The sequence below is a fragment of the Gossypium hirsutum genome, chromosome D05 (assembly GCF_007990345.1).
Source record: "Gossypium hirsutum isolate 1008001.06 chromosome D05, Gossypium_hirsutum_v2.1, whole genome shotgun sequence".
Taxonomy (NCBI): domain Eukaryota; kingdom Viridiplantae; phylum Streptophyta; class Magnoliopsida; order Malvales; family Malvaceae; genus Gossypium; species Gossypium hirsutum.
Window position 1 is genome coordinate 6712385 of NC_053441.1, and position 19696 is coordinate 6732080.

The following is a 19696-nucleotide window of genomic DNA, read 5'->3' on the forward strand; positions in this document are numbered from 1 at the left end:
ATTAACTTATTCTGTCTAAATAAGTTCTCATTTGAGTCGTCATTATTTCATAATTGAGTCGTGGCTTGGTCATCGTTGTTGGACTTTGAGAGTCGGAATTTGAACCAAAATTAAAATTAAGATTTTGCCAAACTGTGAACTCGTAGCACTAATTTGTATCCATAAATTATATCAAATTCATAGAGTCTTAAAAGTCTATCTACAGTCTGGTTTTCTGGAAGCTTGGCAATTGATGAACATAAACAAAGTAGTTAACAAAGCATAATAATAACAAAGCTGCCTCTTTTCTTAGCTTATTGAAGTTCGGCCTTCACCTCGGGTGCTTACTACCTTAGGTTGCTTCAAATCATCACCCTTCAACACCGGTAAACCATTGCTGCAAGGCTCCTGGAAATGCATGGATTGGCTCCATTGCCGGGTCGGACTCGAAAAGCCTCCAATGGGTGCTATTTTGTTGCTAGATAATATGTGATCTCTAAGACTCTTCACTGATTTATATCTTTTTATTTCATCTTCATAATCCCAGTCTGCAGAGTCTGAACTTCCTCTTTCTAAGCAAATACTTCCCCATGAAAGTTTTTCTGATCGAGATTTCGTACCCTTATTTTCTTTTCTGATGGTAGGAATCCTCTTTGATTCACCTTCAACACGATTTCCGCTAGCATAACTCCAGTTGTAGCTCTTGTCATTGTTGTCCATGTTTAATTCAATGGAGTGAAGATCACTATCAGCTGAATCATCAGCTTCACACTCTTCTCCATTCGCCATAACTTCACCTTTATCCACATCTTTCTTGGCTGCTTGACAGTTCCCAAAATTGATGTTCTTCAAATAAGCTTCGAGCTCTTTTATCCTCTGCAGATTCGGGGAACCATTGCCGTTTTCTCCATCGATTTTGGTTCCTAGGTATGTCTCGAGTTCATTTCTCAACTTCTCGACAACAGCATTCTTCTCCTCGAAATGATGTTTAGCCTCCGAAAGCTTCATCTGAACTCGTTCCTCTCGTAAAACATCGGCAAAATGAAGCATTTCCCGTTCCTTCTCCACTTCTTCCCTCACTTTAGCTGTCTCTCTTTTGAGTTCTTCAGCTGTGGCTCGATCTTCTCCCATACCTTTAGCTAACTCATCACAGACTTGCTCCAATATTTCCTTTGCCCTCTTCTCACTCTTGAGCTCTTTCGTTGCCTTTGACAGAGATGCATTTGTATCTGCCAATTCTTTTCCGAGCTTCTTGTTCAATCTCTCTGTTTGCCTCCGGAGTTTCTTCTCCACCTCGAGCTCTTCCGCTACGCATGCTATGGCATCACGGGTTCTCTCGCGCTCCTTTCTCTTCCAGGCTGCTTTTTCTTCTGCAAAACACCTCATTAGGTACTCTGTTTCATCAAAATTAGATCGTCGCTCACGGATCAACTGATCAACTTCGACGCGAGCTCGATCAAGTTCAACACGTAGGGCAGATATAAGGGACACGCTGGATGAATTTCGCTCTTCGAGTCCGCATACATGATTCAAAACTTTCAAGAGTTCTTTCGAAGTGGCAAGGCTATTTCGAACATCCTTTAAACGATTTCCGATCCCAGTTATGCATCCGTCATGATCATTACCTCTAGAATGAGCTTCAATCTGCAACATTAAGGATTCGACTCCACGTTTAAAGCAGTAAGTTCTCAAGTGAAAAACTGACTGTTGGTTAGCAATTCAAAAACCTTAAGAACCACATCTAATACAAATACCTTATTGAAAATGAAATGGTGGGTATTTCTTTGCAGATGTCATTATCAAGGTTTTATTAAAATTTTACCCAGTTCTAAAATATGAATTCCCAGCAACAAATATTGAAGAAAGACCAATTTAGAGGGGAAGAAAAATAAAAAAAGGACATGTAGTTGCTGAAAATGACACCTAAGAATCCCTTACTGAAAGAGAAAAGGGGGACTGAAAATTAAGAGCAAAGGAAAAAGATTTTCAAAATTGTTCCATCACCTCCATTAGACTGGCATTGCCAACAGAGTCCAAATCAGTTAATTGAAGCTTTGGAGAAACAACTGAAGATCTTCTCTTATGAGCTTTGATTCTGGGTCGGTCCATTTTCTGTAAAATTCAAAACTTTCAGTAAGGATTTTTAGGGGGCAAAGGTCATCGAAATCTTGAAATTTAGAAAAAGCAAAAGAATCCCACCTCTGAAATAGGAGTATAAGAGGGATCAGACAAACTGGGCGGCAAACTATGAGGCATTTTGGCAACTATGGGCGGTTTTCTCCTCCTATCTTTCTTCTCCAAATCTTCCATAGCTTGTGGGGAAGGGATTTTATTACTCTCCCACAAAGTGGCGGCAAGTTTTCTAGCGGAAACTGAGCCTTCTTTGGTTTTAGAAACATTCTTTGGTGAACCTTTGGAGGGAAATTCAACACTTGGGATTGCTAAAGACGGTGACTTGGTTGTAGCCGTTATCCATGTAGGAACAGGGGTGGTTGATCCAGCTCTTTTTTGCACCAAAATTGCACGCTTGAATCTGTATTTTTGGATCAACGATGACGATGAAGATGATGAGCAACCTCGTTTCCTAATCTTACACACCCTTTTACCTTTCCCCTCCACGTTGTGGTGTGGTTGCCATGACATTGTAAGTTATATATATATGATTCTCGCAAGAATTTCGCCTCAAAATCTCAAACTTGATGACCCAATGTAAAGACTTTAAAGTATTTGCAAACCAAATATACTAGAAATAATGGCAGAGGATCTCATAGGAATTTTGAGCAAAGAATAAAGATTTGAGGATCTTTGTTTTGATTTTTAAAACGATGGAAAGTTTTAAACATGACAAGTATGAGGGAGCGAAAAAAGATGATGAAAGAAAGCAATGAGCATGGTTTGCTTTAGTGGCAAGTCCTCAGCTTATTGCCTTGAATTCATCAAAGAAAGCAAAGAAAGCGGACAATCAAAGATTCTTCTTCTCCTTGAGGATTTTTACAGATCAAAAGACACAAACATCAGGGAAAAAAAGAACAAAAACAAAATGCGATTGTTGAAAGATTTGAATGAGAGAAAGACTTTGCTTTTCAAGTAAATTTGTTTTTGTCTTTTTGGCTTTCGTTCAGAAAACTTACGAGGGAAAGGAAGAAAGAGAAAATAGTGAGAAAAGGAGGACGTGGTGAGAAAGGGTTGGGTGCATTGAGTAAATAAACGTTGAAAATCTCAACTTTTTCTATTTATTTTCGACTCCCTTAATATCACCCCCAATTTTTCTTTTTGCTCATTCATTATTATCGATTTATTTTCCATTTTTTTATGTTTTTTATTAAGTATTATTATTTTTAGCTTAATAATTGTTATTTGGTCGGATGTATTTGATAATGTTATATATTTTAATACTTCAAAGTAATTGTGTTAATTTTTTAACATTTAATTCAAATTTTAAAGTTGATTTCACGAAAGTTATTGTTGATATTATTATATTTGATTTTTTCATGACTTTGTTAAAATAATAACTTTAGTGTTAATTGTGAATTTATTTAATTTTTCATTTAATTTGTCAACTATAGTTAGATGAAATTATTTGAATTTAAGTTTTAGGGTCAATTTAATGAATATTGTTAGCTAATTATAAATTTTTCACCAATTCAACTTTAAAACACAAATTAAACACTAAAAAGTTAATATTATTTGCTTGAGGTGGTACCAATATGTATAACTTTTGTCATATGCATGTATCACATTTGACCAAAAATAACACATGTATTGCATTAGAAAAAAGTGTCAAACTTAACTAAGCCTTAATTTTTATTAGGAAAATCATGTGATAGGTCCCTATACTCTTAACAAAATTGAAATTTAATCTCTTTACTTTTATTTTTAGGAATTTGATCTATCTACTTTTCAAATTTTAAATTTTAGGTCCAATTGTTAAGGCTATTAAATTTATTTTATTAAATTTAAGTTCATTACAACATCATTTTGAATATTTTTCACGATTAATTTAAAAAAAATTCAAGATTTATCAAATAATATAATTATATTTTACACTTAATTTAGTACTTAATGTTTAATTTTTTAATTTATCAAATAATATCTAACGGGAAAAAGATATAGCGAAGATCACTATGGATAGGGGAAATGAAATTTTGAATTGTGTGAGCTTGTATTTATGAGAGAATATTTGATATACTATCATATGAGTTTTTAGATTTCATAAATATGGTTAGAGGTTTACAAGTGTTTAAAATATTTTAAAAATAAATATTTAAAAAGACACGTGACAATTTTTTAAGATTATTTATAGAATAAAAAAATATATTATTTAAAAGGAAATTAAAATTAAAAAATAATTTTATTTTCATGTTTCTTTTCTGATAACATGTGGTTTTCAAAATGATTTTTGATTTTTTTTTTTACACAATGCATGATTTTTGAAATTTAAATGAGTTTTTATTTATATTTTTTGAAGACATTCAAATTTTCAATTATTTGAGTAAATGTATTTCAAATTAAAAATATGATTTAAAAGTACCCCATTTATTAATAATAATGTTGTATGAATTTATAACAACCACAAATTCACAATAATGTCGTTAGTTTTTGCAGAATTCTTTATAATTAAGAGGCATAATTGCAAAATCACTCTCAATGTTTCGGGGGTTTTTTCACATTAGCCCTTAATTTTTTTTTTTGCTGCAATGTCACCTGCAACGTTGCAAAAGGTTTATGTGGCATTTTAGGTTAAATTTAAAAAAAATCAAAATAAACAGAAACTTTAAAAAAGCAACAAATATTTATATAAATTCAAAAAATTAAATTTAAAAAAATAAAAAATTTTAAAAATCTTATATAAAATTTACAAAATTTAAAAAAAAGCTTAAATTTATAAAAAGAAAATTTAAAAATATTACAACAAAAAAGCCACACCAACATTGACATGTCATGCCATGTCAGAGAAAATGTTGAGCTTCAATTGACTGCCAAATCCAAAAAAAACATTAAGAGCTGATATGAAAAAACCCTAAAACATTGGGGGTGCGTTTTGCAATTCTGCCTACTAACCTATGTTAATCCCCCCCCCCAAAAAAAATAAAGATCAAAGTATGCGTTGAATGTTGAAATTTTGATTTTTTAGTATGCATCAAGTAGTAATGCTTGTCAAGTATATACTGCATTCCTAAAATGTTTAAATTTAGGATAAATTTAAATTTTGATTTAATATATAATTTAATATTTAAACTTAGTTTTGGTGTAATTATTAATATAAAATTTTTATTATATTTCAAATATGTACATGATATTTTAATTTCGATTCAATTGTATAAATTATAAAAAATAAATATACCAATTTATATCATATTAGATAAATACAATTATTTATCTATAAAATATGTAAACTTAAAATAATACTATATTGATATTTGTGTTAAAATAAAAGTTGGTATCTAAAATTCTATATTGGAACAAGATTTTGTGTAATTTTGAGGTTTGTCCCAATATAAAAAAGAGTGAGAATGGATTTTAAGGAAAAAAACATGAAATTAGGTGAAATTTCGTATTAAATTACATTGATATGTATAAAATGGAGATTTAAAACAACCCAAATGGTAAATGCTAAAATGGAAAGTGAAACAATTGGAGGGAATTTTTTTGAAAGCAATTGGAGGCATTGAGGAGAAAAGAATTGGGATAAATGGGTTCATTGGAAAAGTATAAAATAGAAGAAGGGGCTGTTTGGAAATAGAGAAAATTTGAGAGTAATAATTGTGGACCACACATCCCTACCTTTACCAGTCAATCAATGAGTCAATAAAAATGAAAACTGTGAAATGTATTGGAAGGAGAGGTATGGGCCATGACTGAGGCCGCAGGGACCCTACTAACGGCTCAAATTGTTTCTAATTTTAGTTTTCTTTCTCCTAACACAGAAACAAAGAACATATGAAACTCTTTATGGTTTTAAATATAATTTGAGTTTAAATTCTTATTAAGGTTTTCAGTAAGGAACAAAACCTCTTTTGGACCGATAATTTAATACTAAATTGCATGAAATGAAATAAATGTTTTGCGTTTGATTTCTTTTATTTTCTTTTTTGTTGGTAGTAACTTTTCATGGAACAACCATAATGGCGTAAAAGACAAAGTGAGGGTTGAGTATGGATGCCATCCAAAGTGGGTAAGGAGGAAAGATGGCGTTGTGTTGTGTCTGTTTATTTTTGACGCAAGCATCGCTGTTCTCGAGGTCTGCTCTGATACGTTTCCAGGATCGGCTATTCAACGGCTACTTTTAACTGAAACTTTATTATTTTGCCTACCCTTATAACATCACAACCAGCCTTTTCAATTCTGCGCTATTTATCTATTTCTTTATATGCTTTGATGATTCATCAATCCAGTTCTCCAATTTTTTTTTTAGTAACAATCATTTTTATATAAAATATCTACTAGATTTAAATTTAAAATATAATATTTCTAATATTTAATTTTACCACTTCAACTAAAATTTCGTTTAATTTTAATCTATCTTTTTATAAACTAACTTAATTTTTATAAATAAATTTCTAAAAAATCTACCTAAAAATATTTTAAAAAAATACCCATTTAAAAGTTTTAATTAAGCTACTTATACAACTTTTCGTAATTAAAAACAGGTTCACCTTATTCATTTCTATTTTTCAATGCTCTATTAATTTTCAAAATATAAAAATATTATTTTTCCACCCAAGGTGTGGTGTAACAAATTCTAATGGACTTGTGATGCCGTGCTAAATATTATTATCATTTTTTAAACACATTTATTATATGGTTTTTTATTTAAAAATAAAAATATTCTTATAGTTTTATTTTTTTAAAAATAAATATTTTAAATTGAATTTGTGTTCCATTAAATGGTATAAAAATAAATCTAGTTAACTTTTATTCAAGTATAGATTGATGGCTTATTCGAAGGTGCTCTAAAAAAAAAGCTACCCACCTATTTTTGATATCTACTAAAAAAGTTGTAGCGAGTGTCACAATATTTTCATACTAACAATAAATCTTCTTAGTGAATTGGTAGATGGGTAGTCAGATCAAGACTATAAATTGAAATCACCAACAAATTAAGATTATATATGAACTTTGATTTTATACAATTATATATATAAAATTATTATTTGATTCAATTTTTAAGAATCATTAACAGCATTATTAAATTAGTACCATTTTGCATACACAAACTATTGTATTAATCCAGTATGAAAATAAATGTATGTATCTATTTATTTGAATGTGTAGAATTAGATCAAAACCAATATATGAACCACAATTAAAGCATCATGTGTATAATTACTCCAAATCAAAATTTATAAATCAAATTGCATATAAAATAAAATTGATGTATAAATTTGATATTTATTCCAATATCATACTAACAACAATAGTAGATTAAATAAAATCATTGATAAGTTTTTATTTCTTTTAAATAATACTTTGGATATAAATGTATATTATGCGAAATAATTTTAGAAACATATCTATTAATAAAATTTATATATATATATATATTATAAAGAACACTTGCTTAATTAATACATTTTAATATCAATTTCAAAAGGCAACAGTGGATGATGAAATAAAATGATGAACATGAAAAAATAAATCATATCGAAATTGACATTAAAATGTGTTTTGGAGGATGGAAGTAAAATCAAATCCAACCATAAAAGGAAAAAAGAAAGGTAGTTAAGACTTGGGTTGAGATTAAAATAATTTTACATAATGGAAAGGAAGGCAAAGAGAACAATTGTTTTAAAGAAAGAGAGGGGAAGGGGAGATTCAAAAGGAAAAAGGAACCCACAAAATATGGTTTAAGAAAATATTACAAATAAAGATAAAGAAGAAGGAGATTAGTATTTGAAGTAATCCTCATTCCTTCCTTTGAACCCAATTTGTCCAAAAGTAAGAGTGATGAACAGTCCTAGGTGCCATAATACCAACCACAACCTGCTCATTTTATCAAAACCCCAACAACAAAAAAACATTTGTTAATTTTTACTCGTAAAAACATATTATTATATAAAAACAGATCATTGCGTATTGAACCTGGTGACCCAAGTTCATATCCGTGTGCCAACAAAACTTATTTTATTTTATAATATTGCTACACTGAGCTACCAGGTTGGGCTTTAAAATTCGACAAAATTGGACCCAACAGCATGCATTTGGGTATTAACCATTTTACTTATGGGTTAGAATTGGGCGTACATAAGATCTAACTATTAATAGAAACCCATCCGTAGAAAGCCCATTAAAATATTTTGTAGCAAGAATTCACTTATTTATATAATCTTTTACAAGCTAATAATTTATATATATTAACATATTTTTGCAATGTTATATGGCATTTTAGTCATTTTTATACTATATTTCTTTTCGTGTCTAATATTATCGAGGTGAGGGAGATAAAATAATAATAAAGTAATTAGTGATGGTTACCAGAATTGAGAGGTAAGAGGCGGAGGTGTAGGGAAGTGAGCGAGCTCAGTTCCAATGCTTTCAAAGAAAAGGCCAGTCAAGCTCTTCCCATCGATGGCCGGTATGCTAGATGGTGCTATCCACCCAATCAGTCCAAATCCTATCACGTTAAAGTCCCTTCGTAGCCAGTCTCTCTCGAAGCTTCCCCCATGTTTAAACATCAAATGACCACAATTAATTTTAATTAAATAATCCAAAACTAACCAAAATTACTTACCAAGTAAACTTGCCCCCACAAGCACCAGCCAGCCTCAAAGGGTTCCTAGCCGTCACCCCAGATTTCAAAAACCCTGCAAAGTACTTATTCACTAAATCAAAACGGTTTCTCTAAATATGCATGTTTAGTGTTAAAATGTTAATTAATTTCAACATGCTAACTCGTAATGTGCGTTTTACAGCCTAAGCGAAGGTGGGTACGAACCTGAAGAGAGGCGGGTTTTCATCGGCGGGGATGACATAGAGGTGGCGGTGCCACCGAGGCCAACGACGGTTGATGGGCTTGCAAAAGTGGCTGCCATATTTTGGCGTATGGTTGAGGGCTAATGACAGAATGGTGGGTGGCTAGACTTGTGTGCTTGAAATGAGAGGCGAGATTTTTCTTTATGGAAAGCAAGAAGATCGCGTGGATGAGATAATGGTCAATAGTTTAGAGACACGTTGGAGTTGAGTGGATAAAGTGGGGTCTGCCATTGCTTTGTTGGCTCATGATAATACCATGAAATGGATTTCGCTTTGATATTCCTATCAATTTTCTTATGCCATATATTGACTTTCGGATTTTTCTTTTCTTTTTTCTATAATCTATCATTCACTCATTGATTTTACTGCTTTTTCTGATTTCTAAATTTGTCTATAGTAGTTTTAAAATTTGAGAGTTTTTATTTTTTTACCTCAAAAGTGTCACCAAAATCATTTAAGTTATTACCAGAAATTTTTTTAATATATATAAAATCTTAAAAACCAATAAATCATTTAAAATTTTAAACCTTTTCAGTGATGATACAACACAATTTCAAAATGTTACCTTTAGAAATCTAGATTCGAAGACCAATTTTTAAAAAAAAAACACAAAAAATTTAAAAATTAAAGTGAAAAAATTACTAAATTTAAAAACTAAATGTTAGTTTATTTTTTCTTCTAGAATTATTATTTAATAAATTTAAATTTTCAACTTAAAAAATTGTAATTTATTAGTTTTAATTACATATATAATTTTATTATGGATTAAAGTTTGATACATGAGATATAGGACTACTCATAACCCTTTTTCAATCATTAAACAGAAAGATAAATGTATTTCAACGTGCTTGTGTCACGGGCCGTGGATTAAAACTCGTGACTATTACGTGCAAAACATTTCATAGAGGTCAACTTATTAAATAGAGCTCATTTGAACCCATGGTTCTTCCGATTCAATCAAATAAATCATTAAAATTTTATAAAAATAAAAAATATATATTTAAAAATAGAAAAATTAGTTCAATTACTTTTTTTAGCTTAGTTCAGTCAGTCAGTATCAATTTATGGGTCAACTGGTTCAACAACTATCTCTAGATCAGTATCTCAACCAATTTAATAAAATGAATAACAAAACAATCGTTTAAGTACTACTTGTGATAAAAAAAATATTTAGGTACTAAAATAGAAAAAAAATAGACTTAACTATTTGACTAACGGAAATATGAGTTTAAAGAAAAACAATTTAAGTATCATATATGACAAAAAAAAAATTTAGATACCGAAATAAATAAAAAATATATATGATTCAAATGCCCATTTATAATAACAACACAAAAATAAAGGTAAATAATTCCGTGTAAGGTTGGGGAATGGCAACAGCGAAGGTAGACTAACACAGGCAAAATAGCGGGCAGAAAACTAATTAATTCGGCCGACTCTTTTTTGGGGTGTAAGGAAGGCCGACTTATAATTACATACAATTAATAGTCACTAGCTTTAAAACCCCGTGTCTAATTTCTTTCAATTAAGTTTTAATTAATTAAATATATAATATCAATATTGAATTAAATTTGTTAAATAATAATTAATTGCTTAAAAGTTTTACTTTTAAATGTAACGAAAATTTTAGTTTATAATTATGAAATTGAAGTTATGATAATTGTTTAAAATTAAAATGGGTTAGGTAAATGGAGGATGGATACTAAATTGATCAGTACTCGTAAATACACATTCTAATCTTCTATAGGCACCATTTAAAAGCAAAATCAAAACTAAAACATTTTTTCCCATATGAATCGAATCTAGACACTAATGGTTGGACTTAGTAAATTAAATTTTAGACTTAATTAAATTCATAAATTTTGATTTTAAAAGTAAATAAATATTTTTGGACAATGCATGAGATTAAATTTATCCATGTTTTGTACAATAATAATTATTGTTGAACAATTATGAATATTAAATATATTTAGAACTCTTTCAATATTACTTTTTCGAGACAAACCTAATAATTATTTTACTCTATTATGAAATATTTCAATTTCTATTGCATAAAATGTTTCTCTCTTATCTCGTATTTCTCAGTTACCCAAAACACATTAAACTAAAATATAAGGACTTATTTTCATATCTTTTAGGATAAATTATTTTATTGGTCACTCAACTTTTTGAGTACTTTCATGTTGGTCATTTAAATAAAAATATTTACAATTTCATCACTATCTTAAAATTTTATTTCATTTTTGTCACTTAACCATTAAACAGAGTCTTAGCACACCTAATCCCACTATAAAATACTTCTTTTACCAAGTCAAACTTCTCTATGAATCGATATTTTCTTTTTTATTTTATTTTTATAAGACACAATATAGGTTCTAACATATAGATATCAGCTATTGCGCAAAGTACAACAACAATGGCTGTCTAAATCATAAGCATTTGAAGTCATACCTGCAGGTGTCGATTTTATTAAAACCTCGTTGGTTTTGGCACAAGGCTGCCTTGGACAGTTTCTCCCCTGATGTTTGCTGCCAGTGGGGAGCAAATACATCTTTCATGCAAAGTTTCAGATATTTGCCGAAGGCCGCGAGCAGCTCCCCCTCCAATTTCCAATTCGACTTAAGATTGCTTTTCCCTTTGAGTTGCGAAGTCCACTTCGTCATTTGAGTCACTTGAGACATCTTCTTGTCCGCTATGAGCATCTTTGCAATCGGAATGTTCTTGCAACTCGCTACAACTATCGTCAGAATCGATAGTGTCGGAGTCCTCAACAATAAAACCGTTAAGGCTATCACCGTAACTCTCATTGTCTGATCCATCTCGTTTGAACCGTCATCGTTAACATCCTCGATTATAGGGGTTTGTTTGCGAAATTTACTTTCACCGTTCTTCGAGGCTTTTTTATTTTTTCTCCTTTATATTGCCTAAGCGGCTTTTGAGAGAATTAAGAAAGCACTCATCTCCCTCAGGCTTCTTGTTATTGTTTAACACATGAATTATATATCATTTAGCATGTTGATTGTATTTTATTTTGGGATTTGAAAATTTTATGTTTTAGATTTTTTGGGATTTGAAATTTTCTGGGTGATAGAAGCAGGGAGGGGGGAATTGGTTAGGGAAGAAGAAGATGAATGATGAAATATGACCCAAAATAAAACAAAAAGAAAAATGAAAGAAAATTTTGATTGGTGGAGAAGTTTGACTTGGTCAAAAAATTATTTTATAGTAGGATTTGGTGTGCCAAGTCAAACTCTGGTTTTGGGTTAACGGTTGAGAGATTAAAATGAATTTTTTTAACAAATTATAAATATTTTTATTTGAATTATTAAAATGAAGATGTAAAAAAATTGAGTGATCAACTAATTAATTTATCCTATTTTTTAACATATATGTGGATAGCTGTAGTTACTTAAAAAAAAAGTTTATGATATCATTGGTTTTTCTTATAATTAAAGTGTTAAAATATTTTTGTTTTAAAAAAAAAACTTGGAATAAAAGAATAAGGCTCCCATTGCACCATAGTGTCAAATTCCACCTAAGATAATTGATGAGGATCGAGTCAAGTAAAATTCAAATAAAAGCAATTTATTCCACATTAATAGGGAAAGCAGCAATACAGCCGATGTCTTTGCCAAAATGGGACTCGATGGTAATTTCCAGACCCGCATTCTCGAAATGGCCCCTCCTGAAACTGTTTGTTATTTTGCTCTTCACAAAGAACAATGTAACAGTACTCTCCTACTGGATTAGCTTATTAAGGTTATTTCAGCCGCTTACTCAGAACAATAATTATCTATTCAATCAGACTCCAAATATTTTTATTACTTATTTATATGATACTTACAAATTAAATCAAAATAAAATGATGGAATTACCGCCCATGTCCATTTGGCCCTTACACAAATTTCATTAAGAGTGAGGGTAAAATGGGCAAAACGAACCACCAAAACGCTCCACAGGCGGCGAAAATCGAGAAGATGCAAATTAAGTCCCAAACTCTATCCTTTTTCGAGTTCCTTTCTTTCCTCTCCCTTTTCTTTGCCATGAACTCTTCGTACTTCTCTTTCTCTCCCTTTCCCTTTCCCTTCCAACTTCTGCCGCTCCCCATAGCCCTTTCCAAAATTACCAAACTCTCCTCCCCACTCAATCCTTTCCCATCCATATCCTCCATCCTCATACACACTTCCCTCACGTGCATCTTCTCTCCTTCTCCTCCTTTTTCCCCGCACGTGACCACTACCCCACACGCCACCAACTCTCTCGACGATCCCCACCCTTCATCTCCCTCCATCACCCTCCCATATCGCACCTGTACATCACCTGTCAGCCAGTGTCGTTCCACCGAAACCGCTCTCTTACTAGACATATTAACCGCTTTTTCCCGGGTCGGGTCCACAATGATCCAACTCGAACTCAAGTTCTCCTCCAAATGTTTCAGCCACGTGTCATCGTTAGAACTACCGTATTTTATCGGTGACCTTGGAGCCGGATTGTCCACGCCGAGCAAATTCAGCCGAAAGGGTGTAGACAAGAACCAGCTGCTGGACGTCTCCATTTCTACGACTTTCGAATAAATGGGGTTTCCATGATAGTAAATATCAACGGCTGAGATCAATTCTGTTGCCAGAGCCAAAGAGCCCCTGACGTTAGGCTTCGGTGGTTGGGGATTAGGAAACGGAAATGATTCGGAGAAGAAGGAGCGGTGACCGTAAGGGAACGTGGAGATGACTTGTTTCAGACGTGGGTGATCGAGAGAAGGCCACGTGGAACAACAAATGTCACGCCAGAGATTTTCTTCTGTAGATAGGGAACGTAAATAAGAGGAAACACAGGCGGTGGAAGCCAGGTCGGGACCATCCAGCCGCGTGAGGATGAGAGCTCGGATTATATCTGGATGAAGGGTGGTGATTATTCCATCGCCGCCTTTAGCAATGGAAGATGAAGGCGGAGGCGAAGCCATTGGGTTGGGTCTCTTTCAGAGCGAAGCTTTTGTGGTCTCTTATCTTTCGAAAAACATTCCGTGCTTTAAAAGACCCAAGATGGGCAAACGGCCGAACTTTGTCCTAAATGCTAACTGTAGACTCTAACTAGCAAATTAATTTAAAAATACTTTACAATATGTATATAATTCATTATCATTTTAAAATTGGAGAAAAAATCGATTCACTCTTAACATGCTTTAAATAAAAAGGATCAAAATCATGCTTCAACCAACTAAATCCATTGTTATATATTAAATTTATTACTTTTACATTAATTAAAAAACAATATCCTTTATAATGCCTAAATTGTACCTAAACTAACAAAAATTATTTAATAAACTTCCAACTTTCAAGCAACTCCAAGTCTTCAGTAGCCCAACCTTGTCTCACTTAATCAATACAGATTTGACACGTGTATAAATATTAGACAAATGAGTTGCATGAGGTTAACATCTAACAAACCTAAGTTGGAGGTTTCTTTTCTTCTCTTCTGAAGAACAAAATTTTGTATTTTAAAAAAAATATAAAATACAGATTCCTAAAATTTAACTTCCAGGCTAAGAAAACAGACAACAGTAAAAAATTTTAATATATTTGAGGTGTTGGGGATGAGCAAAAAGTTTGAACCATATTTGGGGCATGAATGCCAAGCCCAAGCCTAGCCATATGGTCTGGTATTACATTTGCACATGCCCTTAGCGGATCTACCATTGGCCACTTCAAATTTGGTGAATCTAACGCAATTCCGTCTCCGCACTTCAAAAATGCATCTTTTATTTTATCTTAAAATTTATGGTTTTCATGTTATGTAACGTGTACTTACATTACTGAAATTTTACCACCTAAATAATCATTTCTCATTGGCGTGCTCTATATTTGCCCACTTGTAAAACTTTTTATTACTTATTATTAGATTATAGTAGGCGAGCAAAAAATTAGGTAAAATCTTTTTTTTTTAATATTTGGATAAACTATACGTATAATCACTCGTGTTTATTCGTATTCTTATTTTGGTTATTTATTTCAAAATTTTATTATTTTAGTTACTCCTGCTAGATAAGCTATCAATTTTAGTTACTCAAAAATGGATTTGATCACCAAAAATAATGCTGACGTGGCCTGGTATAATAATAAATTTAGCCTCCAATGTTTATCTATTTTAATAGTTTAACCCTAATTTTGAAAAAAATTAACCCTTAGTATTTACACAATATACCAATTTGTTCATGATTCTAAAAATTAAGAAAATATAAATTTAAAAATTTAAAATCTAAAAAGAAAAAAAATATATAAAAATTCAAACTTATTAAATTTTATAAATATATAAAATATAAAAAAAACCTAAATTCTATTTAAAGATGATTAAAGTTTAATATATTTTAGCACCTTCAATCCACACTTTTCATTTTCATCTTCTTCAATCAAGGCTAATTTTTCTTCCTCGTTCCTCAAATAACTGATTTATCTCTTGAATCTTTCATATAATTTTAATCTAACGGCGTTGGTTACTTAATTTTCAAAAATCAATAAAGTCTCATATCCTATCTAATTTATTTGAACTAATCCATAATTTATAACTGTTTAGCTTGAGGTTGGAGAGAACTATCAGAGCGAAAAGATGGGAAGTAAAAACAAGAAATGACAATAGAAAGATGGTGGGGTGAGATGGTTAGATTGCAAGGTAAAGAAGATAGTATTATTCTTTTATTAACTAGATTGGGAAAATTGAATCCTTGTCATTTTAACAAATGTTGGATGTGTATTTGTTTTAAGTGATTTGCAATGGAATTTGATCTTATCTTTAACAATATTATCTGATTAATTGCCTTTTAAATTCTAAAAATTTAGAAATATTGTTATTTTTTTTATTCGAGTAAATAATCCAATTTGAGAATTTGGTATAACATGTAAATATTAAGGATTCAACTTGTTGTTTTTCAATTATGATTAAATTAATAAAATCGATAAGCATTGAAGGATAAATTTGTTGTTATACTAGGTTGGGCCCACATTTTGTTTAATGATCAAACCCATTTTAACAGTAGAGTGACACAAGTTGACAACTTGTCTAACGGGAGTGACTAAAATTGACAACTTATCTAATAGGAGTAATTATGTAATTCCCCCTACTCGTATTCGTCGCCGAAATAGGATATGAGGTATTACCAGATTTTACCGAATAAATTTTTCGTTATTACGAGTTAAATACTATTCATTTATCGAAACATGTCATGACGTCCCTTGGATGGTCCTTCGAAGCTCAAAACATACATCGGGACCAAACTGGGATTAAATCGAAACCATAAGAAATTTTTCGCAAAATCCCAAAGTTTTTTTTTTGAATTCAATATAACCACTTTATAAATATCTAATCTTCCCTACAATTTTAAACCGAGACCAATCCAACACAACCAATCCATTTCAACATATTTTCAAGATAGATTTAACATATTCATAAGATAACCTCATCACATACCAAAACCAAAATTTGTTAGCCATACCAATGGTTAACCATACATTCATTTCACATTCACATTTACTTTACTAGCTTATACATGCCATTGATTTCCAAAATAAATTCTTTATATACCGAGATCTTGAGGTTGATAGTTTGATACGTCTCCGACCAAATCCAACCTCCGAGCTCTTAACACTACAACACAGGGGAAAAGTGTAACACCCCTTACCCGTATCCAACACCAGAATAGGGTACGAGGCATTACCAAAACACATACACTTGTAAACGTATTTAACCGAGTTATAAAATTTCATCAAAATTAAAACTTTCAAAATAATTAACATGTTTCTATAACTTTTCACAATATATCCTCAAAATATTATAATCATAATAATTAGGGCCTGCGAGACCCGATACATACTCATGCAATTTAATGTTTCATTTCCATTTCATTCAATTCGCAATTTCTCATGCTCATAATTTAAATCATATCACTAGCAATTTCCATTTAATTCACGTACAATTCAATGACATCAATTCAAAACTAATACGTATTTACCATTTAACTCAATGTTTATTGATTATACCATTCAATAACACATTTATGAAATTCTCAATTTAGCAATGAAAATATCACTTTAGTTTGAATAACAACATCGTCCTGATATAAATACACTACCGCTTATCCATTTACTTTAATTCTTTTGGGCCCATTTGTCACTTACCATCCTTAATCAAATTAGGGAACGGTCACGGAAAATTGAGTACTTCACTTTCACTTTGCCATAGTATAACTATGGTCTTACGTATGATCACTTATCACTTGTCCCTGATCAGATAAGTGTAGCCACCTATCACTTTGTTTCTTGATCAGATAAGTGTAGCCACTTATCACTTTGTTTCTTGATCAGATAAGTGTAGCCACTTATCACTTTGTCTCTTGATCAGATAAGTGTAGCCACTTATCACTTTGTCTCTTGATCAGATAAGTGTAGCTAAAGCTATCACTTATCACTTTGTCTCTTGATCAGATAAGTATAGCCGAAGCTATCACTTATCACTTTTCACTTGTCACTTGATCAGATAAGTGTAGCCGAAGCTATCACTTATCACTTTGTCACTTGATCAGATAAGTATAGCCGAAGCTATCACTTATCACTTTCCACTTGTCACTTGATCAGATAAGTGTAGCTAAAGCTACCACTTATCACTTTGTCACTTGATCAGAAGTACTCAAATCCGGCGTTCCGCTCAATTTGATCATTTATTCATATATCAGGCTTACCAACATGTGTTAATTCATAAACCATTCATGGTATTATTTCATGCCAAATCATATATTGAATATACCATACACACATACTATGAAACTTTATTTTCACACATGAGCTTAAACCATGACCAATAATGCACAAAAATAAGCATCATTCATATTTCATCGTTTATGAGTTATAATCAAACATATGACCATTTATACACGAATCATTCATATATTTCCCAATTTTCCTCCTCCTCCTCTCCATTCCACATCCTTAATGTGTATAACACACTTAAACAACATTAACCATAATTTCAATATTCACTAACATGTATATTCAAAGCTGTTTATCCGAGTCAGAGTCACTAAATTATTTTTATCCGGAGCTACAGAGCTCCAAATTAAGATCCGTTAATTTTCCCTGAAACTAGACTCACATATCTTCATACCATAAAATTTTCATAATTTTTGGTTCAGCCAAATAGTACAGTTTATTCTTTAAAGTTTCCCCTGTTTCACTGTCTGACAGTTCCGACCACTCTTCACTAAAAATTAATTATCTCATTGTACAGAATTAGGATGATGTTTTAGCTTGTTTCTTCTAAAAATAGACTCATTAAGGATTCTAACCATATAAACTATAACTCATAATCATTTTTGTACAATTTTTAATGATTTTCCAAAGTCAGAACAGGGGAACCCGAATTCATTCTGACCTTGTCTCACAAAATCTATTATATCTCATGATTTACAATTCCATTGCTCACATCATTTCTTTTATAAGAAACTAGACTCAATAAGCTTTAGTTTCATATTTTATTCATCCTCTAATTCAATCTCTACAATTTTTGGTGATTTTTCAAAGTTACACTACTGCTGCTGTCCAAAACTGCTTTAGTGCAAAATGTTGACTTCCATTTTGCCCCAAATTTCACAGTTTATACAATTCGGTCCTTTCTCAATTAACCCCTCAATTAATCTAATTTTCTCAATTAGTACTTTACTAGACATTATAAGTTGTTACACAACTATTGAAATTCAGAATTTCCACATATAACTCTATCTTCAAACTCTTTTACTATTAGGTCCCAAACATTCACTTTCTATTCAATTCTTTCAATAAAATCAGCATATGAACAATTTAAAGCTCTAATTTCATGCTAAATCATCATATACTTCCAGCACATATTCATATCAACTTTCAACTTCTTTCATAAAATCAAAAACTAATGGATTTAACAAGTGGGCCTAGTTGTAAAAGTCATAAAAATACAAAAATTTCAAGAAATAGTCAAGAATTGAACTTACTTGTAATAAAAATATGAAGAACCAGCTTGAAGAAGCCCTTACATGGTGTTTTAGCTGATAAGAATTCAGAAAAATGAAGAGAAATCTAGATAATTCCACTTGGGTCCTAACTTTATTAAGCAAATTTTGCAATTTTCCAATTTTGCCCTTAATTCTCCTTACTTTCTTGCTGATTTCATGCCTCTGCCGTCCAGCCCAAACAGACCTTGGATCTATTTGCCTTTTAAGCCCTCTTCCTTTTATCATTTAAGCTATTTAATCATTTCCCAAAATTTTGCATTTGTTACAATTTAGTCCTTTTAGTTCAATTAATTATCGGAACTTTAAAATTTCTTAACGAAACTTTAATACTAACTTTTTAACACTCCATAAATATTTATAAAAATATTTATGGCTCAGTTTAAAATCCCCAAGGTCTTGATACCTCATTTCGATTCTAATTATTTTAATATTTATTTCTAGTGCACTATTCACTATTTCAAAAATTTTCCTAACTTCATATTTAACTTATACTTACTAAATTAATAATATTTTCTACCCATTTGTCGAATTTAGTGATCTCGAATCACCTTTCCGACACCTCTGAAAATTCAAGCCATTACATTTTTTTTTCGTCGGATTTGTGGTCCCGAAACCACTGTTCCGACTAAGCCTAAATCGGGCTATTACAACTCTCCCCCCTTTAGGGATTTTCGTCCCCGAAAATCTTACCAGATGGTAGGTTAATGATTTACTTCC

General features: G+C 31.4%; 3 protein-coding genes across 4 annotated transcripts; all 3 read right to left on the bottom strand.

The window, feature by feature from the left end:
• Positions 1 to 143: 143 nt before the first annotated feature.
• LOC107906679 (probable DNA double-strand break repair Rad50 ATPase) lies at positions 144 to 3195 on the bottom strand. Of its 2 annotated transcripts, XM_016833747.2 has the most exons (3): positions 2179 to 3195; positions 1984 to 2091; positions 144 to 1623 (listed from the first exon to the last, which is right to left on the bottom strand). In XM_016833747.2, the coding sequence occupies exons 1-3, from the start codon at positions 2620 to 2622 to the stop codon at positions 289 to 291; spliced, it is 1887 nt and encodes a 628-aa protein (XP_016689236.1). In that variant the 5' UTR covers positions 2623 to 3195; the 3' UTR covers positions 144 to 288. The 2 variants fall into 2 exon arrangements, with proteins under 2 accessions (XP_016689236.1, XP_016689237.1); XM_016833748.2 differs by lacking the exon at positions 1984 to 2091 and having other exon boundaries at positions 2179 to 3167.
• Positions 3196 to 7713: 4518 nt separating this feature from the next.
• On the bottom strand, positions 7714 to 9225 carry LOC107906680 (photosystem I subunit O). Its single transcript, XM_016833749.2, has 4 exons — positions 8915 to 9225; positions 8711 to 8783; positions 8455 to 8634; positions 7714 to 7962 (listed from the first exon to the last, which is right to left on the bottom strand). The coding sequence occupies exons 1-4, from the start codon at positions 9009 to 9011 to the stop codon at positions 7866 to 7868; spliced, it is 447 nt and encodes a 148-aa protein (XP_016689238.1). The 5' UTR covers positions 9012 to 9225; the 3' UTR covers positions 7714 to 7865.
• Positions 9226 to 12847: 3622 nt separating this feature from the next.
• On the bottom strand, positions 12848 to 13912 carry LOC107906681 (F-box protein At2g27310). Its single transcript, XM_016833750.2, has one exon. The coding sequence runs from the start codon at positions 13910 to 13912 to the stop codon at positions 12848 to 12850; it is 1065 nt and encodes a 354-aa protein (XP_016689239.1).
• Between the last annotated feature and the right edge of the window lie 5784 nt (positions 13913 to 19696).